This window comes from Gopherus flavomarginatus, chromosome 15 (genome assembly GCF_025201925.1).
Source record: "Gopherus flavomarginatus isolate rGopFla2 chromosome 15, rGopFla2.mat.asm, whole genome shotgun sequence".
NCBI lineage: Eukaryota > Metazoa > Chordata > Testudines > Testudinidae > Gopherus > Gopherus flavomarginatus.
This window is the reverse complement of record NC_066631.1, coordinates 362,400-389,996: the sequence shown is the minus strand read 5'-3', so window position 1 is coordinate 389,996 and position 27,597 is coordinate 362,400. Positions and strand designations below refer to the sequence as shown.

General features: G+C 47.7%; 2 protein-coding genes and 1 long non-coding RNA gene across 6 annotated transcripts in view; 1 reads left to right on the top strand and 2 right to left on the bottom strand.

Annotated features, from left to right (window-relative positions):
• Positions 1 to 27,597, bottom strand: part of LOC127034684 (zinc finger protein 239-like) — a 139,011-nt gene that overhangs the window by 41,630 nt on the left and 69,784 nt on the right. The window lies entirely within an intron of this gene.
• The window catches only part of LOC127034724 (uncharacterized), a 170,999-nt gene that overhangs the window by 75,133 nt on the left and 68,269 nt on the right, over positions 1 to 27,597 (bottom strand). The window lies entirely within an intron of this gene.
• LOC127034678 (zinc finger protein 501-like) lies at positions 313 to 17,551 on the top strand. 2 transcript variants are annotated; one of them, XM_050923814.1, is made up of 5 exons: positions 313 to 449; positions 3,431 to 3,557; positions 11,320 to 11,433; positions 11,795 to 12,898; positions 17,295 to 17,551. In XM_050923814.1, exons 1-5 carry the CDS (start codon positions 414 to 416, stop codon positions 17,417 to 17,419), a joined length of 1,506 nt encoding a protein of 501 aa, XP_050779771.1. In that variant the 5' UTR covers positions 313 to 413; the 3' UTR covers positions 17,420 to 17,551. The 2 variants fall into 2 exon arrangements, with proteins under 2 accessions (XP_050779771.1, XP_050779772.1); XM_050923815.1 differs by having other exon boundaries at positions 313 to 487.

Genomic DNA, 27,597 nt, shown 5'->3' with positions numbered 1-27,597 from the left:
AGGAGGGGCTGGAGCTCGGCTGGGCTGCAGAGCTCGGAGCCCAGGCTGGGCCCCGGGGACGGGGGGGGTTGGATCCGGGGTGTCAGAGCCGGGGGAGGGGCCTGTGTGGGTGCGAGGGGGGGTCAGGACTGGGGGCTGTTTGGGGCTGGTTATTACGGGGGGGGGTCACAAGCTCTGCCGCTTCCCGCGAACAGTCGGGGGCGGGGTCTGAGAGGCACCGGCTGGGAGAGGGGGCGGGGCCGGGGCCGGGGTCTCAGCGGGGGAAAGGATGATCGGTGGGGGAGGGTCAAGCTGGCCCCAGGGATCTCCTTTAGCTGGGCTGGAGAGGGCGGAAGCGGCCCCCGGCGCAGGCTGGGAGATGTAGTTCCTGACTCGGGAGCGGAAGTGACGTAGGGCGGGAGACGAGCCGGGCTATGAACGCGCGCGGGGCGCGGCGGCTTTCCAAGTTCGTGCGCGGCCGTTGGAGCCTCTCGCGGGGCCCGAGGAGGTTTTGTGTTTCCCGGCTCTGGGCAGGAGCAGGTCGGGGGCGGGGCGCAGTGTGAGCAGCTGCTGGGTGCGCGCCGCGCGGCTGCTCCATTGTGAGCTGGGAGCCCGGCGGAGCAGCGGGCTCTGTGCTGGGGACCCGTTAACCCCCCCGTGCCGGCCCGGGCTCCGACCCCGCTGTGGAGCTGCAGCCTCCAGGTACCGCAGCGAGCCCGGGGGCCGCGGCCCGGCAGTGACTCTGCCCCAGTGTCCAGGGTGGGGGGACTAGCCCCACTGGTGTCCCTGCGTGGGGCGGGGCTGGGGCTGCCGTGGTGGGGATGAGACCTGGGAAAGGGGCGGATGGAAAGTATCGGTGCAGCCCGGACATGGCCGGGGGGGGGGGGGGAAAGAGCTGGTGACCCCTCGAGGAGCCGGGAGAGAAAGGGGGCCTGAGATCCCCTCGGAATTACCGCTGCCCCACCCCCCGTGGGGACCCTCCCCATCCTCTCCCGTCCTGCCACCTTTCTCTTTCAAGAGTAACGAGCAACAAACAGGGTGACCCTCCTGCCCCCAAATCCCTGAGAAGTTCCCTGTTCCCCTCCCCCAATTGTGCCCCATTTTCTCTCCATTTCACCAGTGTCCAGCTCTCATTGTGGCTGGTGGGAGCTCTGGGGGGTATCTGAGGTCCCTGGCTGGGGACTGCGGCCAGGGAAGATCTGGTGGGACCCTGGCTGGGGGTGTCTGGCGCCTCTGGCTGTGGGCTCTGGGCTCCGGATACTTCAAGGTGTCTGGGGCTGCTACTAACCATGATCCTTCTCCCTGATCAGCTTGTGCCAGAATCCTGGCTCCAGGCACTGCCAGGCAGCCCCCAGCCAGGCCCACTCACCCTGATAACTTTCTGTCTACTTATCAAACACTGTGAGGTGAAATCACAGATTTTTCTTTTCTACCCTCTTGAAAACTGCAGGAGTTTCCAGCCCCATAGGGAATATTCATACCCCACCCCCACAAGTCCTTGTCCTAGATCTGGGACTGAGGGAGGTGGGAAGGGGGTCAGCACTGCTACACAATGGTCTCTTCCACAGCATTCTGGACTCATTCTTTTTGAAATCTGGTTTCATTGAGAACATTGATAATCAGTGTCGTTGCATGGAAAGACAAGGAGTGACTCCAGATGGATAGTGGGGCAAATGAGATCAGCAATTCTCCCTGTGAGGAGGGGCTCTCACTAGCTGCTCTCCCCAGAGAGCTAAAGGAGGGAAGCTGCTCAAACGCTCTGTCCCTCTCTGCTCAGGATGTTGGGGTTCAGCTTCCTGGGTCAGACACTGCAGCCTCCATTGTGATCTGGGAGACCAGGCTTAGCAGCTGCTGCTCCCCCAGCAGGGGTTCTGTGCTGGGATGTGACCTTAATTAAAGCTTCTTCTCTGCCCGGCCCAGGGGATGACTTTCTCCAGCTGGTCCTAGCCTCCTAGGGCAGCCCTGAGTCCTGTTAATACAAATTCTGAGCCAGAGTCTCCAGGTAATTGAAAGACCTCAGGGAAAGTGCTGGGGACTGGCAAGAAAGTGACTCTGCACAAACAGTCCCTCGTCATTTCTCCTCCCATTATCAATTCCCAGGAGAAAATCCAGCCATGGGAGAGCAAAGCCCCCAGGAATGGGACTTTCCCAGCCAGAGGGGCAGGGAGAGAGGACAGGGGAAGGAGAGACTGAAAGGGGCAGTGGGAGAATTGAGAGGGGGGAGAGATTTCCAGCTCTCTGGTCCACCCAGACATAGGTATTGCAGCATCCCTGGGCAGAACCACTTTCCAGTGAACAAGAAAAGGCTCAGAGAGAGGAAAAGCCAGTTCCTGACTCCATATTCCCCCTGCTGGTGTGTAGCTGCCGTGGGGCTAGTATCTGAGGGAATCCCCCACAGTGACTCCTTTGGTTCTGCTCTTTTCTAGCCTTGTGTTCAGAGACTTTGTTACGGGGTGAGGGGAGGGAGAAGGGAAATTAAAAATGTCTCTGTGGGCTTAGCCTGGCAGGAGGGGCCAGGTCTACACTCTGATAAAGAGATCAAACATGTTCCCAGCATAGCAGAGTCTAGGATGTCTGTCTGGAGGGAAAGGGCCTCGGGGAATCGTGATGTGAAATTAACTAAAGCCTGTTCTAAAACCTCCACAACTGCCCCTCTCGCCCTGCCAGGGCTGCAGAATGACATCCATGTTTTTCTCCAGCTCATCCCATCCTCCCATGGGACAGGAGAGAGAAATGGCTGCAGTGGAGCCAGCTCAGTAGCGGTTATTTTTTTGAGGGGGGGTTCGTGGGTTCCTGCAGGAGGGAGGGGGACAGCAAATACACCGGAGATGGGAAGATTTGCACAGTCTGGTTTGGAGGTTGGCGCGGGGCAGGAAATGCACAGGGTGGAGAAAGGGAGGTCAGGGTGTGACAAACCTGCTGGGAGTTGTTTAATAAGTGGCCTAGATTCTAGGAACAGACCCATGAGGTTCGGAGGTGGAAATGCTCTAGTCTGTGGAGCAGAAAATAACCCAGCTACATGGGGCTGGGAAAACTGACCAGTCTCGTAGTACTGGAGCCTGACCCGACTAACCAGTGGCTGCTGTGAAATATGAAGGGGATACCCACCAGTGTGGGTTAGGGGAGATTCCCCTCCCTTCATATCCAGCTTCTCACAATGAAGAGGCTGTTGGGCTTCCTACCAGGGAGCTCTCCCTGGTCACTGCTAGGGCCTCCCTCTCCTCTATCTATCTGTGGCTAGTAGGTATGTGATGGATCTGCTGGGAGAGATAAGGGGCTCTCTCTTTGTCCCCTCACTCTGATGTTTCCTGGATGCTCTGAGCAGGGTGGGGGTGGGACTTTGTTGACTGCAGTCCACCCAGAGCTTCCCTTTGATGGGCTCCTTTCCCCACAAATAGTGGGGCTGTGAATGGGGCAGCAGGTACTGAGTGTTGTACTCTTGCTCTTTCAGGGGCCGGTAACCTTCGAGGAGGTGGCTGTGTATTTCACCAGTGAAGAGTGGTCTTTGCTGGACCCCACTCAGAGAGCCCTCAACTGGGATGTCATGCAGGAGAACTATGAGAATGTGACCTCACTGGGTAAGGGTTACCGTCCCCTCTGTTCTTGGAAGGGGAAATGGAGAGTTAAGGTTTACGCCAGCCCCAAAATGCTACTTCTACTCTGCCCAGTTTCAGCATCACCCCAATATGTCAGTGACACACACGCTACCAGAGACCTTCCCCTGCTGCAGAACACTTTGGGAACCGAGCACAGGAGCCGTATTGCACAGTGTCAAATATCTCCTGTTTGCTCAAGTAAAACTGAGGGTTAAGTGCAGCATAATCAACAGAAGCTTCCTAGAGGTCACCAGATGAAATTAAGAGGCAGCAGGTTTAAAGAAAATAAAAGGAAGTTCTTCTTCACGCAGCGCACAGTCAACTTGTGGAACTCCTTACCTGAGGAGGTTGTGAAGGCTAGGACTATAACAGGGTTTAAAAGAGAACTGGATAAATTCATGGTGGTTAAGTCCATCAATGGCTGTTAGCCAGGATGAGTAAGGAATGGTGTCCCTAGCCTCTGTTTGTCAGAGGATGGAGATGAATGGCAGGAGAGAGATCACTTGATCATTGCCTGTTAGGTTCACTCCCTCTGGGGCATCTGGCATTGGCCACTGTCGGTAGACAGGATACTGGGCTAGATGGACCTTTGGATCTGACCCGGTACGGCCGTTCTTATTTTATGTATGTATGTGTGCATTTGGTGCAAGGAGCTCCTGGCCCTCAGAGACCGTGTGGAGGCTTTGGAGGCCAAGGTGTTGGAACTGAAGGAGCTAAGGGAGGCAGAGAAGTATATTGATAAGGCTTTCCAGGACACTATAAAATTGTCCTAACTCCGGTCAGACAGCCCCCGGCACTGTTGAGGAGGATGAAAGGCCCAGGGAATGAGAGCGGTCAACGGGAGCAGAGGGAAAGCTTCTCATAGTTGGGACCTTCCTTCCAGATAGTGTTGGGGTAACCTCTTGCACTGAGGTTACCTCACCGGGGGAGGAACTCCAGTTATTAAGAAAAGGCAGCTGTTAGTATTGGGAGATTCGATCATTAGAAACAAGGATATCTGGGTTTGTGATGACCGGGAGAACCATATGGGGACTTGCCTGCCTGGTGCGTAGGTTACGGATTTCTCAAGGCATCTAGATAGATTTATGTGTAGTGCTGGGGAGGAGCCAGTGGTCATGGTACATGTAGATACCAATGACATAGGGAAGGGTAGGTGAGACATCCTGGAGGCCAAATTTAATCTGCTAGGAAAGAGACTGCCACGGTAAAGGTCCTGGATTTCATTCTCAAAAATGCTCCCAGTTCCATACGCAGGGCCAGGTAGGCAGGCAGGCAGAGCTTCAGAGTCTCAATGCGTGGATGAGATGATGGTGTAGAGAGATGGGGTTTAGATTTATTAGGAACTGGGGAAACTTTGGGGATGGGGGAGCCTATACAGGAAGAATTGGCTCCACCTAAACCCAAGTGGATCCGGACTGCTGGCACTTAACATTAAAAAGATGGCAGAGGAGTTTTTAAATTAAGAGATGAGGGAAAGCCAATGGCTGCAGAGGAGCATATGGATCAGACAGAGACTTCTCTTAGAGGAGAGGTGTAATGATAGAAATTTTTCTAGTTTTAGTCAGGAAGAGAGGCTGGAACAGGATAAAGTAAGGGCCAGATCAGACAAGAAGCATTCACACACAAAAGAATCTAACAGATCAGAAAAGAGCAGACAAATAAACAATGACAGGTTTTTAAAGTGCTTGTACACAAATGCTAGAAGTGTAACTAATAAGATGGGTGAATTAGAGTGCCTCGTGTTAAGAGGATATTGACATAATAGGCATCACAGAAACCCGGTGGAGTGAGGACAACCAATGGGACACAATCATTCCAGGGTACAAAATATATCGGAAGGACAGAGCAGATCATACTCGGGGGTTAGAGAGGGGAGTGGCACTGTGTGTTAAAAATAAATGTAGACTCAAATGAAGTAAAAATCTTAAATGAAACTGCATGTTCCATAGAATATCTATGGATAGTAATTCGATGCTCTAATAAGAATATAACAACAGGGATATATTATCGAGCACCTGTCAAAGACAGTGATAGGATGAAATTTGAAGGGAGATTAGAGAGGCAATCAAACTAAAGAACTCCATAATAGTGGGGGATTTCAGTTATCCCCATATTGACTGGGTCCATGTCACCTCAGGACAAAATGCAGAGACAAAATTTCTCGATAGTTTAAATGACTGTTTCTTGGAGCAGCTGGTACAAGTATCCACAAGGGGAGAAGCAACTCTCCATTTAGGTCTGAATGGAGTGCAGGATCTTGTCCAATAGGTAACTATAACACCGCTTGGAAATAGTGATCATAATATAATAAAATTTAACATTCCTGTGGTGGGAAGAACAGCTCAACACTGTGGCATTTAATTTCAGAAAGGAGAACTATGCAAAAATGAGGGGGTTAGTTAAACAGAAATTAAAAGGTACAGTGACTAGAGTGAAATCCCTGCACGCTGCATGGACGTTTTTCAAAGACACAATATTAGAGACCCAACTTAAATGTATCCCCCCAAATTAAAAAACACAGCAAAAGAACTAAAAAGAGCCACTATGGCTTGGCTTAACCATGTAAAAGAAGCAGTGAGAGATAAAAAGGCATCTTCTAAAAAGTGGAAGTAAAATCCTAGTGAGGTGTATATAGAAGAGAGCATAAGTACTGCCAAATTAAGTGTAAAAATGTAATAAGAGAAGCCGAAAAGAAGTTTGAGGAACAGCTAGCCAAAAACTCCAAAGGTAATAACAAAATGTTTTTTAAGTACATCAAAAGCAGGAAGCCTGCTAAACAACCAGTGGGGCCCCTGGATGATTGAAATACAAAAGGAGCCCTTAAAGACGATAAAAGTCATTGCGGAGAAACTAAATGCATTTTTGCTTCAGTCTTCACGGCTGAGAATGTTAGGGAGATTCCCAAACCTTTTGTGGGTGACAAATCTGAGGAATTGCCACAGATTTAAGTGTCACTAGAGGAGGTTTTGGAACTAATTGATAAACTTAACTGTAACAGGTCACCGGAACCAGATGGTATTTACCCAAGAGTTCTGAAGGAACTCAAATGTGAAATTGGGGAACTATTAGCTATGGTTTGTAACCTGTCCTTTAAATCAGCTTCTGTACCCAGTGACTGGAAGTTTGCTAATGTAACGCCAATATTTACAAAGGGCTCTGGAGGCGATCCTGGCAATTACAGACCGGTAAGTCTAACGTCTGTGCCAGGCAAATTAGTTGAAACAGTAGTAAAGAATAAAATTGTCAGGCATGTAGAAGAACAAAAATTGTTGGGCAAAAGTCAACATGCTTTCTGTAAAGGGAAATCATGTCTTACTAGTCTATTAGAGTTCTTTGAAGGGGTCAACAAACATGTGGACAAGGGGGATCCAGTGGACATAGTGTACTTAGATTTCCAGAAAGCCTTTGACAAGGTCTCTCACGAAAGGCTCTTACATAAATTAAGTTATCATGGGATAAGAGGGAAGATCTTTTCATGAATTGAGAACTAGTTAAAAGACAGGGAACAAAGGGTAGGAATAAATGGTAAATTTGCAGAATGAAGAAGAGTAACTAGTGGTGTTCCCCATGGGTCAGTCCTGGGACCAATCCTATTCAACTCATTCATAAATGATCTGGAGAAAGGGGTAAACAGAGAGGTGGCAAAATTTGCAGATGATACTAAACTGCTCAAGATAGTTAAGACCAAAGCAGACTGCAAAGAACTTCAAAAAGATCTCACAAAACTCAGCGATTGGGCAACAAAATGGCAAATGAGATTTAATGTGGATAAATGTAAAGTAATGCACATTGGAGAAAATAACCCCAATTATATATGCAATATGACGGGGGCTAATTTAGCTACAACTAATCAGGAAAAAGATCTTTTTGTCATTGTGGATAGTTCTCTGAAGACATCCAGCAGTATGCTGCGGAAGTCAAAGAAGCAAACAGGATATTAGGAATTCTTTAAAAAAGGATAGACAATAATACAGAGAATATCTTATTGCCCTTATATAAATCAATGGAAATAACTAATTTAGACACCATCATTTTGTATGTGTATTTGGGATTGTTTTCCAATGGACTGCACTATGTGCTACCCTGACATCTAGCACTGCTGAGATCCTGCATTCATAATATCGCTGCCCTTTCTGTTCCCTTTCTCCACTGAGCCCCACACTTGTTTCCAGCTTCCCTGGGACTCTCTCTTTGTCTCTGGACCTGTCTGTCAGCAAGAAGCAGAGCCGGGGAGAGTTACCCTCTGTCTGGAGACTTCGATTTCTGGGACGTGGATTTACTTTATGTTTTAGGAGACTTTGAAATTGAGTGTCTGTGACATTAAGCTCCGTACAATCTGGACTGTTGAACAGCTGTGTCCCCTCAGTTCCCCAGGCTGGGGTGCCTTTTACACTGCTCTACTGTGAGAGCAGCCACTCCTGGGCAGTTAACACACAGTTTCCAGCATGTAACTCGCTCCCAGCTACACAGTATTGGGTGCTGCTAGTCAGTGACTCCCGAATTACAGTACCCACAGGAGAACCCCAGAAAATGCTCTGCTCGCAGACATCCCCCAGAAGTGTGCATCTTGTCCTGTCCAGCACACTACTGAACAATGGGAGCTCATATGAAATCTGTTGTTTCATCAATGGAAAATGACATGCACCAGCCTTGTTATTCCAAATGGAGTTTCCAACACACTTTAATCCAACCACACTGGTTAGGTAAAACAATAAAACAAAATTGTTAACTACTGAAAAAAAAAAGATTTTCAGTGACTACAAGTAATGAGGCATAAAAGTCAGACTTGTTTACAAAAGAAATGCAAGAGAGAAAACAAACTAATTTTTAACTTAACAAGCTAAACCAGATGTAAAACAAATGTTTCTCTCACCATGTGCTGAGACAGGCTGGCTTTCCTTTCAGCCAGGAATCCCTCTAACCTGCCCCTGCTGCCCACATTCAGTTCTTCAGGAGTTGTTATGAGCAGTGGGAAAGGGGAGAGAGAGTCTCATGCATTTTCCTCACCTCTTTTTTATAATTCTGTCCTTTGTACTAGAAACAAATTCAGTTCTCAGCTGAGTCATGGTGACAGGCTGTCGTAGATACGAGCTTCAAGTGGTCCCTGTGATGGAATGTAAATGTCTTCTTCACACCTTCCCCATCCTGGAGAATGGCTATTTGACCAGCTGTATGCCTTGCTGTCTCTGAGGAACTTAGGGTTAGGGTTGCAACATTTTCAGCAATATCATGCGGTAAAATCTCATCACTTTACATACAATGTTGCTACACATTTTAAGGAGGATATTCAGTAGGTTGTCTTTTCAAATGTTACCTCACAAGCCATACACTGATAAATGAAGGGGAGGGGAGGGATCTCCCTTTTATAAACACCCAGCCAGCCAGATTGCTGTAAAATCTTGGTGGTGTGACTTCTCTGTTTGATTTACCTGTAAAGGGTTAACAAGCCCACAGGTAAAAGAAAAGGAGTGGGCACCTGACCAAAAGACCCAATAGTAAGGCTAGAACTTTTTTATATGGGACACCTTATAGACTAACAGACGTTTTGGAGCATGAGCTTTCGTGGGTGAATACCCACTTCTTCAGATGCATGTATTCACCCACGAAAGCTCATGCTCCAAAACGTCTGTTAGTCTATAAGGTGCCACAGGATTCTTTGCTGCTTTTACAGATCCAAACTAACACGGCCACCCCTCTGATACTTAAATGGGACAGTAACTTTCCCTTTGTCTGTTGTTCTCCGGAGAAGGCGGCACAGAGTAGCAATGCTGTGTATGGCTTGAAGCAGGTTTGAAAATTCATCTACCGTACCTAGAAGAAATGATTTGGACAGGGAATGTTTAGACAGACACAATCAGGTTTATATTTTTTATTTTGGCTTTTGGAGCTCCTCTGCTATCCCAGGTGCTTTTGTTTGCTTCTAAGCTTTAAGCTGAACCCCCAAGAAAGCTATTTTGGGTGCTTACAAAAATTGTTTCTTTTAAAATCTGGCAAAAGCCTAAGTTCCAGATGTATTGTTTTCCTTTTCAATTTTAATAAAATTTACCTCTTTTTAAGAACAGGATTGGATTTTTGGTGTCCTAAGAGGTTTGTGCATGTTGTTTGATTAGCTGGTAGCCACAGCTAATTTCCTTTGTTTTCTTTCTCAGCTCTTTCTCGGAGGGGAGGTGAAAGGGCTTGAGGGTACCCCAAAGGGAAGAATTCTCAAGTGCTCCTTCCTGGGTCTAAGGGTTTGGGGTTCTTTTGCATTTGGGTGGTGGCAGCATTTACCAAGCCATGGTCAGAGAAAAGCCTAGAGTTGCACAAATTAATTTTTAGAATCCTGGCGGGCCCCCACTTTCTGCAGTCAAAGTGACAGAGTGGAGATTCAGCCCTGACACATACTATGAACAAAATTGATCATAATTTTCTAGAAGAGTGAACATAGGGACACAGACTTGCACAGTGTCTGTCTGTGTGTTCCCAACATAGCTGTGGGTATTTCAGTCTCTCACAAGCAAGGTATTTGGCATCTTCAAACACCTGGGGAAGCGGTCCTGGGAATTCACTGGTTTATTAAGTGACACTGTATGGAATTGAGAGACACTTTATATTATTATTATTTTATTATAAATACCAATATGATGAAACGGCAATGAATCGTGCTAGATATGCCATGTGAGGTGTCAATGAAAATGTTATGATTTTCCAAGTTTGATAATACCGTTTCTATCTTTGTATTGTGAGTTATAGATATGTAGGGTATATCTGTATTCCAGACTTGTGTAGTATTTCTGAGTGACCCCCCCAGACATATTGGCATCAGTGCTGCCCAGCCTGTTTGATGGCCCATCCGGGATTATCAACTGTACAATGAACCCATTGAAAGGATCAAGGGGATACACCTATTGAGTCAGCAAGACATGCCAGGGTTTGCCTGTGTACTGAGACCTCCAAGGCTTTTCCATGCCATGTGCTGTGAAGCTTGTGTTTGGGACACAAGAAGTAGAAGCCGCTTGGCAAAAGGAATATAAAGGGCAGCTGCATCATCTCCATTTTGTCTTCAATCCCTCTTCCTACCTCTGTAGCAACTTCTCTACAAACTGAACCCTGGAACAAAGAACTGAATGATGTGGATGCAAAGAGTCTTTCAAGCCAGAAACTCACCAATACTGCTAAGAACCAGATATATAGATTTCTGAATGTATCTGACTGTTTTCCCATTTTAACAACTTCCTTTTTCTTTCCTTTTATAATAAACCTTTAGTTTAGATGCTTTCTTCCTTATAAACCTTTAGTTTAGATGTTAAGGAGTGGCTGGCATCATAGTATTCTGGGTAAGATCCAAACCTATACAGACCTGGTAATGTGGCTGACTCGGAGGTCAGAAGAACACTTTGTTTATGTGAGCAGAGTTTTTAAATAACCTCTCATTGTGCCAGACCTAGGTGCTGATTGGAAGTCAGAGAACTGGAATGCAGTAAAGGGGGCCGTGTGATGTCTTTTTTTCAGTTTCTCGATAACCAGTGTGGGGCCTCAGAGTCACAGTTGGTGACTGATTGATGAATTTAACTTCGGTGTTAACCCCCAGTTTTGGGAGCATGTGCTCTCCCTTTTTCAGCCTGCCCTGATCTTGGCATTTTCAGTGTGGACTGCCCCAGGCACACTCGGTCACACTAAGCACTGAAGTTAAATTAATAGTGTTTTTTATGACACAGTGATATGAAATCAGCTGAACTCCTTTTGTTTTCTTTCATCTGAACAGGGTTTCCAGTTTCCAAACCTCATATAATCTCCCAGCTGGAACAAGGGGAACAGCCATGGGTCCCAGACCTCCAGGGTTCAGAGGAAAGAGAGATCCTGAGAATTCCCTGCACAGGTGAGGAAAGATTAAACCAACTCAGAATCTGCAAGTGCCTGTAGGAAACATCTGGGATGCCCTACAATGCCCTTGGAAGGTTTCTCACTTCATTATTGTCCCTAGCAGGGGTCGTATCCTCAGGGTAAATATAGCTCATGGCTTCCTGTAGACCCTAGCAGACACTAGGCAGTAGCTTCCTCCCTTCCCCCTGTGAATTTGGATGGGATGTGAGGGCCAGATGGATCCCCTCCTCTCTCCGGTTTAGGGGAAGAGTTTGGAGGAGTTCAGTTCTTGTTTTTATTTGACCTCTCTCAAGCACTTGTTTTGGTTTGGCTTTGCCCTGTCTATCCCTGTTTGAGGTTTCTGTCTCTTATCACGGCAGGTGATGCAATGGTATGTGAGAAAGAGGATCAGAATTCTCAGCAGGAAAATGTTGAGAAAATGGCTAAACACAGAGAATTATCGCAAAGATGGAAAAATAATGTGTCCAGGAGTCATGAGCAGGGAAAATCCTGTGAGATTCAGCACAGACCAGAAAGAGAGCAAGGAAACCAGCCAGGGGAGAAAATGGGTAAATTTATTTCCTGTCGGGGAACTCAGAAGAGGGTCAAGGAAACCATAACACAGCAGGAAATCCTCATGGGAAAGAGGAAAAATACATGCACTGAGTATGGAAAAACCTTCACTTGCAGATCAGCCCTTTCTGTTCATAAGAGAATCCACATAGGGGAGAGGCCCTATGAATGCCATGAGTGTGGGAAAACCTTCACTTGCAGCTCAAACCTTACTAGGCACTGGAGAATCCACACAGGAGAGCGGCCCTATGAATGCCGTGAGTGTGGGAAAAGCTTTATTACCAGCTCAGCCCTTTCTCAACATCAGAGATTCCACACAGGGAAGAGGCCCTATGAATGTTGTGAGTGTGGGAAAAGCTTCACTAGCAGCTCAGACCTTTCTAAACATCAGAGAATCCACACAGGGGAGAGGCCCTATGAATGCTGTGAGTGTGGGAAAAGCTTCACTAGCAGCTCAGAGCGTTCTCAACATCAGAGAATCCACACAGGGGAGAGGCCCTTTGAATGCAGCGAGTGCGGGAAAAGCTTCTATTGCAGCTCACATCTTATTAGGCATTGGAGAATCCACACAGGGGAGAGGCCCTATGCATGCTGTGAGTGTGGGAAAAGCTTTATTACCAGCTCAGACCTTTCTAAACATCAGAGAATCCACACAGGGGAGAGGCCCTATGAATGCCATGAGTGTGGGAAAAGCTTCACTAGCAGCTCAGACCTTTCTCAACATCAGAGAATCCACACAGGGGAGAGGCCCTTTGAATGCAGTGAGTGTGGGAAAAGCTTCAATTGCAGCTCACACCTTATTAGGCATGGAAGAATCCACACAGGGGAGAGGCCCTTTGAATGCCGTGAGTGTGGGAAAAACTACGTTCACCGCCAGCAGCTTATTAGGCATCGGAGAATCCACGCAGGTATGAGACCCAATGGAAGCAGTGAGTGTGGGAAAACCTTGTCTTGCCACTGAGCCCATGTGAGCCATCAGAGAATCTGCAAGGGGGATCAACAGCATAAAATCCTCTAGGGCTATCAATACTTTAATACTTTCCTGATTCCCACATAGTAACTTTTAAAAGCTGTTTGAAGCACCGATATCTCTCAGCTTGTCCAGATGAGTGAGTGGCCCATTTTTGCATTTTGCAGTTTGACCTCTTTGAGGTGGACTCATTTGTCCTTTCTATCAACTCCATTCTCCCATGAGTAATTTGAGTGTGCCCTTCCTATCAGGAACCAGGGAGCATCACATTTATACCATTCCTTCTATTGCAAAGTTGTTAGTCACCAGTGATACAGATTGTATCATTGCCAATTGTTCTCATGTTGTGCTGAAGAGCAGTTATAATGGGAACATTTCATATTACATTTAAATGAAAAGGAGCAGGGGCAGGAAAAAAGTGTCATTTCAGCCTCTGATATTGGAAGGAGATGTAAAAAGCGACAAAGTCTTGTGCCACCTTATAGACTAAAATACACATTGGAGCATAAGCGATATACAAAAACCTGTAGAAGAACACTTCAATCTCCCTGGACACACAATAGCAGACTTAAAAGTAGCCATCCTGCAGCAAAAATACTTCAGGGCCAGACTTCAAAGAGAAACTGCTGAGCTTCAGTTCATTTGAAAATTTGACACCATCAGCTCAGGATTAAACAGACTGTGAATGGCTAGCCAACTACAAAAGCAGTTTCTCCTCCCTTAGTGTTCACACCTCAACTGCTAGAAGAGGGTCCTATCCTCCCTGATTTAACTAAGCTTGTTATCTCTAGCCTGATTCTTCCTTGCATATTTATACCCACCTCTGGAAATTTCCACTACATGCATCTGACGAAGTGGGGATTCACCAATGAAAGCTTATGCACCAATATGGCTGTTAGTCTATAAGGTGCCACAGGACTCTTTTCGTCACGTTTTACAGATCCAGACTAACACAGCTACCCCTCTGATACTTGGAAGGAGATGGAGTGAGATCCCCTCCTTCCCGATCACAGCAGAACTGTTACTTTTTGTCTGAGCCAGGCAGAGTTTATCGTCATCACATTCTACCCCTCCACTTCTCAAAGTGTCATGTGATGAAGTGTTCTCAGTTGTCTGTGCTTGGAGATGATACTTTGACTTATTTAATCCTATACCAGAGTTGCTATGACTGGAGATGAAAGTATCAAACACCAGGAAGGGGAATTCAAATGAATCCTAAATACAGTGTCATCATTTCGAGTTTAAATCCTGGGTTCCATCTATTGGTAAAGCCAATTCTGGCAAGGTGGCTGCTTTTTCCCCTATTATGGGGATGCTAGGATACTAAACATGTTGTAAATAACATAACTGACTATTGAGACAGTGCTCACTGAAATATGTTTGAATGGATCAGAGGAGAATGTGATGGGAGAATCTCTTGTCCTGATTCTAAATAATTAGATGTAACCTGCTCTGGAATTTCAATTTACACTTTCATTGTCATGTATTCTCTCTCTCTCTGTGATCTGGGTTTCTATCTTTCTTGATGGCTGTGTGGTCACACAATTAGATATTAGTTCAGCTCAGATTTATTGGAGAATTTAAGACAAATGACCATTTGCTAAAGTCATCATTTCTCACTTCAACTTTGCTTTTTCCCCATCCTTCCATGATGATATAGAGAAAGTTCAAGTGCAGTTCTGTCAATAGGAGAGAACTCTCCAATTTACTGGCCATGCTAACAAAGACACAGCAGTGATTTAAAATCTCCACTTGGAAATGGTGAACAACAGCAGACCCCCGACTAACTGAAGGAAGTGAATATGACCACAGTGTAGTTCAGTTGTTTAAATCAATATTGTCTCAGATGGACTCCTCCACATGGACTCCTCCTGAGGGTCGAAATGACAGTCTGGACCTATACATTGAATGCTTCCGCCGACGTACACAGGCCAAAATTGTGGAAAAAGAACATCGCATGCCTCATAACCTAAGTTGTGCAGAACGGAATGCCATCCACAGCCTCAGAAACCACCCTGACATTATCATCAAAGAGGCCGATAAAGGAGGTGCTGTTGTCGTCATCAACAGGTCTGCTACCAAAAGGAGGCATCCAGACAACTCTCCAACACCAAATTCTACAGGCCACTTCCCTCATATCCCACTGAGGAATACACTAAGAAACTGCAACATCTACTCAGGACATTCCCTACACTAACACTGGAACAAATCAACATACCCTTAGAGCCCCGACCAGGGTTATTCTATCTACTACCCAAGATCCACAAACCCGGAAATCCTGGACGTCCCATCATCTCGGCCATTGGCACTCTTAATGAAGAACTGTCTGGATATGTGGACTCTCTACTCAGACCCTATGCCATCAACACTCCCAGCTATCTCCGTGACACCACTGATTCCTGAGGAAACTACAATGCATTGGTGACCTTCCGGAAAACACCCTCCTAGCCACCATGGACGTAGAGGCTCTCTACACAAACATCCCACACACAGATGGAATACAAGCTGTCAGGAATGGTATCCCTGATGATGCCACAGCCCAACTGGCTGCTGAGCTCTGTGCCTTTATCCTCACACACAACTATTTCAAATTTGATGACAATATATATCTCCAGATCAGTGGCACTGCTATGGGCACCCGCATGGCCCCACAATATGCCAATATTTTTATAGCCAACCTGGAACAACGCTTCCTTGGCTTTTGTCTACTCACACCCTTTCTCTACCTACACTACATTGATGACATCTTCATCATCTGGACCCATGGGAAGGAGACTCTGGAAAAATTCCACCACGATTTCAACAGCTTCCACCCCACCATCAACCTCAGCCTAGACCAATCTACACGGGAGGTCCACTTCCTATACACCACGGTGCAAATAAGTGATGGTCACATTAACACCACCCTATACCGAAAACCTATCGACTGCTTGCCTACCTTCATGCCTCCAGCTTCCATCCCGGGCACATCACACGATCCATTGTCTACAGCCAAGCACTGAGGTACAATCGCATCTGCTCTTACCCCTCAGACAGAGACCAACACCTACAAAATCTCCACGAAGCATTCTCAAAACTACAATACCCGCACTAGGAAATAAGGAAACAGATCAACAGAGCCAGACGTGTACCCAGAAGCCTCCTACTGCAAGACAAACCCAAGAAAGAAACCAACAGGACTCCACTGGCCATCACATACAGTCTCCAGCTAAATCCCCTACAACGCATCATCAAGGATCTACAACCCATCCTGGACAATGATCCCACACTTTCACAGGCCTTGGGTGGCAGACCAGTCCTTGCCCACAAGCAACCTGCCAACCTGAAACATATTCTCACCAGTAACTGCACACCGCACCATAATAACTCTAGCTCAGGAACCAATCCATGCAACAAACCTCGATGCCAACTTTGCCAACATATCTACACTAGCAACACCATCACAGGACCTAACCAGATCAGCCATTCCATCACCGGTTCATTCACCTGCACGTCCACCAATGTAATATATGCCATCATATGCAAGCAATGCCCCTCTATGTACATCAGCCAAACTGGACAGTCGCTATGGAAAAGGATAAACTGACACAAATCAGATATTAGGAATGGCAATATACAAAAACCTGTAGGAGAACACTTCAACCTCCCTGGCCACACTATAGCAGACCTTAAGGTGGCCATCCTGCAGCAAAAAAACTTCAGGACCAGACTTGAAAGAGAAACTGCTGAGCTTCAGTTCATCTGCAAATTTGACACCATCAGCTCAGGATTAACAAAGACTGTGAATGGCTTGCCAACTACAAAACCAGTTTCTCCTCCCTTGGTTTTCATACCTCAACTGCTAGAACAGGGCCTTATCCTCCCTGATTAAACTTACCTCATTATCTCTAGCTTGCCTGCATATATATACCTGCCCCTGGAAATTTCCACTACATGCATCTGACAAAGTGGGAATTCACCCACAAAAGCTCATGCTCCAAAACGTCTGTTAGTCTATAAGGTGCCACAGGATTCTTTGCTGCTTTTACAGATCCAGACTAACACGACTACCCCTCTGATACTCAGATGGCTATGTTGGCAGGCCAAGGCCTCCTGCTGATGTAGCACTATCTACACAGGGGATTAGAGATGTGCAACTACGTTGCTCAGCTGTGTCTATTTTTTCACACCCCTGAGCAATAATTATACCAATAAATGTCTTTAGTGTAGACCAGACAGTTTTCTCTTGTGTTTTCTGCATTTGTATCACTTCTCCCCTACTTCCTACTACTTTGTAAGATTTGAAGTGTGACAAGAGAGGTATTTTTCCTCATGATGCAAACATTCCCACATAGGAGACGCCTTCCACCAACATGCATGGCAGAAGAACCAGAGAGAGATGAACTCTCAGAAGTGTTGGGACAAACCACAACTTGAGCCAAGGTTCAGGTGTTGGCAATGGGGATTAAAAGAAAACTAATGTATATGACCAGAATTTGTGATTTTTGAATATATTAGTGTTACTAGTGAAAATGAAATTATAGGTGATGTTATTGGTTAAAGAGTAAGAGACTAATTGTTTGATGATCTGAATTATTTTGGAAAACTGAAAGTTGTCCTGTTTTTTTTTCTTTTTTTAGTTGTACAGGAAATGATGTCTAATCTTCAAAAGTTAATTTGATTTAATTTGCCTCCTGTAGTGTAAGGAGCTCTGGTAGAAAACCTCACTCCAAAGGTTGGGGTGGGAGAATAGGTGTTAGAAAGAGTGTATAAGAGAATATTGGGTCTAAATAGATTTTATTTTTTTGTATTTCAAATAGAGCATATTTTGCTTAGCTTCAAAGTCAATTTCTATTAAAAGGAAAACTACTCGAGGAGACAAGTTGTATAAGTTTTTACCCACTTAAACTGTAAGCGTCACTGTGGTGCTTCAAGGAAGGCAGGGCCCTGGCTCCTGGGGACTAGCAATCACTGCACTAGACTGTCACCTCAGACTTCAATCTACTTAGGTAGGAAAGGTAACTGTTAAAAAGTGTAGGTTGCGTTTTGTGATTTTATTTTGTTGGTAACAGTTGATTTTCATCATTCACATCTGTTTAAATCTCTGTCCGTTGTTAAAGAAATTTCCCTTTGTTCAATAACTGTGCTCAAGTGCTATGTGTGATCCAGTAGCAGTGGGCTACAGTAAAACTGGTAACCTGGGATGTACCATTGCTTTGGGCAGAGAGGAACTGGGATTTTTCTGAGCCCTGGTCTTTTCTAGGGGAGGGAATCAATCTAAGTTACGCAACTTCAGCTACATGAATAACGTAGCTGAAGTCGATGTACTTAGATCGACTTAACCGTGGTGTCTTCATCGCGGTGAGCCGACTGCTGCAGCTCCCCGGTAGACTCTGCCTGCGCCTCAAAAGAAAAAGGTTCTCTCGATCCCAAAGGACCAAGCCCCAGACCCAGATCAATATACACATCAGATCTTATCCACAAATCACGCTGTTGCCAATCCTTTAGAATCTAAAAACTAAAGGTTTATTCATAAAGGGAAAAAGATAGAGATGAGAGCTAGAATTGGTTAAATGGAATCAATTACATACAGTAATGGCAAAGTTCTTAGTTCAGGCTTGTAGCAGTGATGGAGTAAACTGCAGGTTCAAATCAAGTCTCTGGAGAACATCCCCAGCTGGGATGGGTCATTCAGTCCTTTGTGCAGAGCTTCAGCTTGTAGCAAAGTCCCTCCAGAGGTAAGAAGCAGGATTGAAGACCAAATGGAGATGAGGCCTCCACCTTATATAGGCTTTTCCAGCTATAAGAACACTCCTTTGTTCCTGCTGTGGAAAGTTACAGCAAAATGGAGTTTGCAGTCACATGGGCCAGTTTCTGCACACCCTGCTGAGTCACAGGGCGTAACTGCCTTCTCTCGATGGGACAATTGTGTAGGTGATGGTCCTTAATGGGCCATCAAGCAGGCTAAACAGAACTGACACCAACTTGTCTGGAATCTTTCCCAGTAACAGAACACAAGTTTGAAATACAGACAGCATACAGCCAATATTCATAACTTCAACTACCAAAATGATACAGACATACAGACAGCATAATCATAACCAGTAATCCGTAACCTGGTCTTAGACACCTTATATGACCTCCTTTACCTAGGATTTGGTGCCACTACAGGACCTTGGTTGCAACCCATGTTCTATAGTCCCAGTTTATATCAATAAAGTCACACTAGCCGACGCTTTTTGCTGAAGGGAGGTGTAGGAGGGTCGTGGCCATCCTCGTTAACCTCTCCTGTGTGAGTACCCTGTAGGGAAAAATCCTTAGTTTATGAGCCGCTAGCGCAGACAGGGCACCCTCCCTGTGTGTGTAAGTGGAAAATGGGTGGGGGGACAGTCTAAACATTCCACCTCACTCCCTAAGGGTACCCCCGCATATTACATGTACGTACATTATTGTTCAACATCCTGCAGGTATTTAGAGAATTGGAATATTTACATCTAAACAATGCCCACTAGAAGGTACTTCAATCTAGATAAGATCATACATCTAAGAGGAGTGTTTAATTAGCAAAAAGCCCTGACACAGCATGAGCAAATTTGTCTATTGAGGAAAGGAACAGGTTAATTTGAAATTCAGCTTGGCCCAGGGATAAAAAGAAAGTTGCTCTGCGTTCAAGGTCAAGAATCAATGCAGACTATGCTAAGTACAAAGAAAAACTGCTTTCGGCCTCAGCTGGCTGTGGAAAAAGGAAAATTGATAGAGGTGAACCAAAGGCAATACAAGTTACAGAACTGAGATTATATTTCCAAAGCTTAACTGTCCAGTAAGATCCAACAGTGTGCCTTTGTGACCCCGGAGCCGATGTGGCTTGGTGACACCAAAGAAGCCACAGGCAGCTGACCTGGACTGTAATCTCTGAAAGAGACACCGCAGGAGATTCCAGGGTGTAAGAGAACAGCCCTCTCAAGAGTGGAAGCATGTTCGAAATTCTGGACAAGCTATATACAGGATAATCTGCCATCCACCTCTCCCCCTTCTCTGAACATTATACACAGAAGTGGCCAGTCTGGACGTACCTGTGTGAGTATGAAAGGGGCTTAGGGCTTGGGGCATTAATGTTTTTCCTGACCAATGAAGCTTTAAAATTCAGTTATATGGTGTGTTTTCTTTATCTTCTCCCAATGATCCTGTTGTGTCAGCCTGATCACCTGACACAAGGGATAGATTGGTAACAGAAATTTGTCACAGTTTGGTGAGCAATTAAGAGGGGGGGAGCCCTGCAGAATTTACACTATCTATTTGTTTTACCCTTGTTATTTTATGTTTGCTTTGCTTGGTACTGTTGGTGTTATATGTTGAGAAAATCATGATTAAAAGTGAGCCCTAATAGGATAAGGAAATGCTATCTGGTTCTGGTTCTGTTCTGTTTAACCGGTTACTGTTGTTTTTCTGCTCTGTTCATTTGGGAGTTAGGAGTGTGGGTAGAACTGAACCTCTCGTTCGTAATTCCTCGGAGTGGAAGCATGCGTGAGAGGAAGCTCTGAGGTCGAATTGAGATCCTTCTGTCTTGTCCCCTGTAGTGGTCAGTGTATAGAAGTGGGAAAACCTGGCTTAAACTGTAATTCCCTCTGCTCTCTGTGTAATTCTCTTTTCTGTTTAAGTGTCAGCAGACAGATGGATGGGTCTCTGGGTAAACCCTCTAAAGGGGTTTGGATTATATGTTAAAAAAATGGCCTTTGCCCAATGGGCCATGTGTTTTAATCCAGGTGGCAAGCCTCACGAGGGAGGACTCGGGTAGTCTTGTGAGTAAAAATGTTTAAGGGAAGAGACCAGGAGGGGTAGGGGCTAGTTGAGAAACCCACCCTCCTAGCTAAACTGGTAGTGGAAAAAGTTGGTGCCCATGGAAGGGACGGTTCAGCGAGAAAAGCAGGATCGGGCCCAGGCGGGCAGGCAACAGACAGAGTGATTGGAAAACAGGTTGAAATACTTTGAGGGTGTAGTGGAAGGAAGGAGTCAGTAAGTGTAAGCATGGGGATTCCAAATACCCAGGACTTACTTGGAATGGTGATTTGAGTTAATAAAAGTGGCTGTTGAGAGACAAGCAAGTGATTTAAGGGAGAATGAGAAGTTAACTCTGTAGTTGCTGGAGGGAACAGCAGTTGAACTTTGTAAAAATGCTAAAGAGGAAAGTTCTTGGTGTCTGTGAAATGTTTGTAAATAAATTCAGGCAAAGAAATTATTGGATTGCAATCATTTGGCTATGAACAATTTAGTTGAATTAGCTGAAGAATGTAGACAGTGCTATGTAATTGAAATTTTATTAGGCTCTAAGGGCACTATAAGTGGTGATGTTTTCTTTCAGTGTTTGAAAGCAGGAGTTAAAAGTAAAAAACAAGCCATAAAGCATCTGTATTAATGCAAATTATCTAACTGATAAGGTAGGAGCCACTGAAACCTGCAGGATTTGAGATGGTTATTTCTCCCTTGCACCTTATTTGAGCTCAAATAAACTTGGTTGTTTGCTTCTCCACCCTGGTGTGTTTATTGGCGCTACGCACTCTGGGCAACGAACCCCGCTGCTGCTTGCCTCGGGCACCCTGTGCCGGCATCACCACCAAGTACAATGCTTGTTGATACCGGCTCTTAACCCCACTGAGAATGTTTTGGGGTCACTCCTTGCCTTTATCAGCCTAGGTGTCTCAGAGCATCATAATTAGCAGATGCTCCAGTAGCGCAATTGGTTAGCACACAGTACTTATAGGGCAGTGCTGAAAGGAGCTATGCTGAGGTTGTGAGTTCAAGCCTCACCTAAAGCACTGGTTTTCATTAACCACATGGCATCACCCCCTCATTTGGCCCTATGGAATGGAGAATTCCAGCCCTGGGGATGTTGAAGCAGGGTAGGAATCAAAAATGCCCCTTCACTTACTACCTCCTCTCCAGAGTGCAGGTTGGAATCTACAACCCTTTCTCCCCCACCAGCCCCTGTGCCAGGATCCCTCAAGCAGAGCCTGGAGGGAGAGGAGCAAGGAGCCATTGTTAGAGGGCTTTCCCTTCCCCTGCCCAATTCCCAGGCTCTTGTCACACAGACAGCAAGCAGCAAAAGAACAGAAGTTGGAAGCACAGACAAAGGGATGTTTACTGGGGTTAGTTTCCAAGCAAGCAGATTCCAAAGCCCTTCACACCAGTCAGGCTTATCTCTATACACCGACAGAGTCTGTTCCCCAGTGTTCCCTTCCCAGTTCTGACACCACAGAGCATTTACCCCACATCCCTACAGACAATTCTTTCCTGGATGCTGGCTGGTGAGTCGTACCCACATGCTCAGGGTTTAGCTGATCATCATATTTGGGGTCAGGAAGGAATTTTCCTCCAGGGCAGATTGGCAGAGACCATGGGGAATTTTCACTTTTCTCTGCAGCATGGGGCACAGGTCACTTGCTGGAGGATTCTCTGCACCTTGAAGTCTTTAAACAATGAGTTGAGGACTTCAATAGCTCAGATATAGGTCAGGGGGTTGTTACAGGAGTGGGTGGGTGAGAGTCTGTGGCCTGCGTTGTGCAGGAGGTCGGACTAGATGATCATAATGGTCCCTTCTGACCTTAAAGTCTATGAGTCTATGAGCTCTGACACTGCAGAGTGTTTACCTCACGTCCCCATTCCCAGCTCCGACACCACAGAGCCTTGCCTGTGTTCCTGTTCCCCATTCCCTATTCCCATCCCCCCGTTAGCAAGCATGATGCCAATTTCCCCACCCACTGCCTGTTTGACCCCAGTTTATACAGTAACAGATTCAGCGAGACCTTAACCCAATCATTTTACTGGAATGTAATTACCAATTCTAACCTATTGTAACAGAATTCTCTAACCAATTACATCCTACTCCCCTAATTAACTTACACCCAGCAAAATTAATTCTGCAACAGACAGAAACAATTAGAGGACCAGACAGATTGACAATAGAAAAGCGGGGGCCATAAAGATAAACCCTAGAAATGACGGTTTCACAACCACAACCATTGAGAAGGGATTTCTTGCCAGACCGGATGCTCCCTTAAGATCTGTTTCTTTATCTGGTGGTAATGGGCACTATTGGGACAGGATCGTCTTCCTAAGAGCCCAACCCCACCTTAGTTCAGTGTGACAGGTTTGGGAGGTGAGGATGTGACCGTTCACTTCCCAGCGTATGGCTGCCCCTGCTGCTTAGCCAAAGGCCTTAGCCTACTGTCAAGGTTTTTTCCCCACTCTGAACTTTAGGGTACAGATGTGGGGGACCTGCATGGACCCTTCTAAGCTTAATTACTAGCTTAGATCTGGTAACACTGCCACCATCCAGAAGTTAGTGTCTGGAACACTTTCTGTCCCCCCAAAACATTCCCCTCCGTGGGCAGCCTTTAGAGGCTTCACCAATTCCCTGGTGAACACAGATCCAAACCCCTTGGATCTTAAAACAAGGAGAAATTAACCATCCCCTGTCCATTCCCCCCACCAATCCCTGGTGAGTCCAGACCCAATCCCCTTGGATCTTAAAACAAGGAAAAATCAATCAGGTTCTTAAAAGAAAAAACTTTTAATTAAAGAAAGAAAGATAAAAATCATTTCTGTAAAATCAGGATGGAAAATACTTTACAGGGTACTCAGATTTATATAGCCCAGAGGAAACCCCTCTAGCCTTAGGTTCAAAGTTACAGCAAGCAGAGGTAAAATCCTCTCAGCAAACAAGGATCATTTACAAGTTGAGAAAACAAAAATAAGACTAACACGCCTTGCCTGGCTAATTACTTACAAATTTGAAACATGAGAGACTGATTCAGAAAGATTTGGAGAGCCTGGATGGACGTCTGGTCCCTCTTAGTCCCAAGAGCGAACAACCCCCGAAACAAAGAGCACAAACAAAGACTTCCCTCCACCAAGATTTGAAAGTATCTTGTCCCTCTATTGGTCCTCTGGTCAGGTGTCAGCCAGGTTCACTGAGCTTCTTAACCCTTTACAGGTAAAAGAGACATTAACCCTTAACTATCTGTTTATGACACCTACGAACAAGGGCTCAGACTCTCCTAGGGAGAGAAGGCCCAGACACAGGCAGACTGGGATTTTGGTTCTTTGTTTTATACGCCTGTCACTAGCTGAGTGATAAAAATACACCTAAGTTCTTAAAGTCTAGGCCTGTACAAGCAGCCTGAATATCTCTATTCTAACAGCCATCAGTCCCTGTGGAAAAATGATCTATTCAGGGTTGTCCCTAGACATTTTGGTGCCCTACACAGCACCCTGTCCCCCAGCCCGAGCTGGCAGAGCGGAGCAGGCTGGGGCCAGGTTACTCCACTTCCCGCTGCCTGGTAATTGCAGGGAAGGCCAGACCCCACACTCACGGGTTGGTAGGAAGTGGAGTGATCCGGCCCCAGCCTACTGCACTCTGCTTCCAGCCTTGGAATTTGGCCAGTGGGGGGAAACCACCCCCCAGCACTCACCAGCGCCGCAGCTGGCAGCTGGTGGAGCAGAGCAGGCTGGGGCCAGGTCGTTCCACTTCCCGCCACCCGGTGAGTGCAGGATGAGACTGATCCCTCCTGCAGTCCACCGGGATGTAGCTCAGGGGAAAGGGCGGAGTGGGGGTGGAAGGAATGGAGTGGAGCAGGAGTGGGAAGAGGCGGCATGGGGGCAGAGCAGGGGTGGGGGCTTTGTGGAAGAGGCGGAGCAGGGGCAGCTTTCCTGGCTGGCTCAGACAGCTGGGGGATCGGGCTGGCTGCTGGAGCAGTATGCAGCTGCGTAGGGCACCAGGAAAAATGGGGCAACTTGGTGTCTCCACATCCCTTCACTAGGCAGTGTCCCTGTAGTGTGTGCTGTCTTCATAGGGCCTTTCTCAGTCTTTCTCACCCTCTTGTCTTGAGTCTCTCCTGTGTCCCTGCTTTCAAGCACAGACTAACTCTGGCTGTTCAGGAGAGGGGAGGACCATGCCTATGTGTGGCCAGCAGACAGCGACAAAGACCCCTAGCCAGCCTGCTCCCTGCCATGCCAAACACCCACTGAAAGCCACCCACAGACCAGCATGCAGGCGGCTGCTGATGCTCTGTGGACAACATCAGAAGACGGTAGAAAAGCAGGGCCAGCCCCCCCGGTGTGGCCTCTGTCTGTTCCCACTCACAGTGCTCACTTTTGCAGTGGGGCAGGAGATTTTACCCCAAGAGGCTTTTCCCCAGCTGGCGAGAAGCAGAGAAACACCCAGGCTCCCAAGGTGCTATTTACCAAGCCCCCTCAAGTACAGGGACAGGCACCCATTTGGAAGAGGGAAACTGCTCTACACGCCAGCCCGGGCAGCTGCCCACTTTCTTTGGCAAGTCAGGAAGGGCAAAGGCTAGACTGGAAGCACCCGGGGCTCATGCCCCAGCCTTCGTGATGTCCAACCCCCAACTCCTTCCCGGGGCTCTAGCTGAAGCCAGAGCATTGGCCTGAGCGACCAAGAAGAGGTTCCAACCCTGAAGGGAGCAGGACTTTCAGCACAACAGTAAAACTGCACAAGTACAACCACAAAGGGACTCGGACTCTCAATCACCTGACCCAAAGTCAGATGCCTTATCCATTAGGCCACGTGATCACACAAGAAAAGCCTCTCCAAGTACTTCTTTAGAGAAGATGGACACTGTGTTTCTCAGACTCAGGTCATCTACTGACGAGGCTGAGACTCTCTGGGCACAAGAAGTCGAGTTCCCAGCAAGATGTGAGATTTAATTCTATGGAACCAGGTGCAGGACTTTGGCAGGGAGGCTCAGGCATGGGGGATTGAGGTGCAGCGGATGGACCGGTTGTCCTGGTGCAGAGACTTAGTCACACTGAGGCACAGGAGGGAGGAGAAGGAGGAATCCTGCTGATGGTCAGTGGCTGTGCAGAAAAAAGGGTGTTGATTTTCCCATCCTAAATGGGCTGGTTGGCTTGACCCTTCTCCCTTCTGCAGAGCATGGTGGGAACTGCAGCTCACCCCTTGTGGGGCAGGAGGGCACAGGTGCAGGGCACTGGGCTCTGATGCACCTGGAAGGCAGATCCAGTAGGGTGGGGTGGGGCAGAGCAGGGCAGGGCCTGTGGTTTATGTTCTGCCTTGCCTGGTGCTGGGCCATTGCACAATCCCCAGCCATGCCCCACAGCGCACCACAAGAGGCAGGGCGGCAAACAGATGATCCAGCACAAGCGGGGAGAGGATATGTGGTTGGTGGGAGGAAAGGCCTTGGGTTGCACTGAGGGAGTGCAGGGCAGAGGTGACACCCCAGAAACCTGCCGCAAAGGGATGGACAGGTGGGCTGCATGGATAGAAGAGGCAGCGAGCCTAAAAGGGGGGTGGGGTCTAATGGTCAGAGCAGGTGGGGGTTGGGCTCTATCCCTGGCTCTGGGAGCAGAGGTGGGTCTAGAGGTGAGAGCAGGGGGACTGGGAGCCAGGACTCCTGGGTTCCATAGTGGTGGCTGTTTTTTCCTGTGTCTCCCTCCCTGGAGGTCCCAGCCCAGCACCCTAGTGGAATCTGACTGGGGGACGGGGTTGCCCTGCCACTCCAGACTCGTGATTCGAACCCCTCCCCCCACGGGCTCTGACATCACAGAATCTCCCCCCCAAGTCAGAAAGTAGGAGCCCCTCCCCGCATGCAGAGGAAGCTAGTGAGATTCTAGGGGGTCTTTGGCAGAGGTGACAGCACCCACCAGACACCCACTCATGGTTGCAAGGAGACCCTCCTTCACAGCCCCCTGCTACGAAGACCGGGGGCGCCCAGCCAGGGTCAGGAGGTCTGCTCGCCCTGAACCCCTCCTCCATTACTCCAGGATCTGAGCATCTTCCTAATTCGCAGGGTAATTCTTCTCCCAGGCTCGTGCAAGGATAGGAAGAGCCACCAGCCACATTTCCCAGACGGGAGAACTGAGGCCCAGAGAGGCTGAGTGATGTGCCCAAGGACACCCAGGAAGTCTGTGGCAGAGCAAAGCATGTTTCTGCCTCCCTCCTCCCAGGTCTGGCCTGCTCCTGAGTCACTGGATGGTGCAGGGGTGGGGCCTCGGGACAAGGGGCAGTGCAAGGGGGGGCCTCAGGGGAAGGGGCAGTGCAGGGGTGGGGTCTCGGGAGAAGGAGCAGTAGGAGGGCGGGGTCTCGGGGGAATGTGAGGGCAGGGTCTCAGGTGAATGGGTGGTGCAGGGGCGGGGTCCTAGGAGAAGGAGCAGTGGGAGGGCGGGGTCTGGGGGCAAAGAGGAAGCATGTGGGTGGGATCTTGGGCAAAGGGGTGATGTAGGGATGACGATTCAGGGGAATGGGTGGTGAAGGGGTGGGGACTAGAGGGAAGGGGCCAGGCGGGGGCTGGGACTGGGGGTGGGGCAGTGCAGGGGCGGGGGTCTTGGTGGGAAGGGCGATGCAGGGGTGAGGTCTCAGGGAAAGGGGCAGGGACTGGGGGTAAGGGTGGTGCAAGGGCAGGGCCTCGGGGGAAGGGACGATGCAGAGATGGGGGTTAGGGGAAGAGGCAGGGCCTCGGGGGAAGGGACGATGCGGGAGCAGAGATTAGAGGGAACAGGCGGCGCAGGGGTGAGGCCTTGGAGGAATGTGAGCACAGGGTCTCGGGTGAATGGGTGGTGTAGGGGCGGGGTCTCAGGGGGAAGGGGTGGTGCAGGGGCAGGGTCTTGGGGCAATGTGAGGGCGGG

What these genes read in the sequence shown, in the direction of transcription:
- LOC127034678 (XM_050923814.1), top strand. Translation starts at nt 414, where the DNA reads ATGAACGCGCGCGGGGCGCGGCGGCTTTCCAAGTTC. An exon ending in TGAGAATGTGACCTCACTGG is followed by an intron (nt 3,558 to 11,319) that starts GTAAGGGTTACC and finishes TCATCTGAACAG; the next exon opens with GGTTTCCAGTTTCCAAACCT. An exon ending in CCTGAGAATTCCCTGCACAG is followed by an intron (nt 11,434 to 11,794) that starts GTGAGGAAAGAT and finishes CTCTTATCACGG; the next exon opens with CAGGTGATGCAATGGTATGT.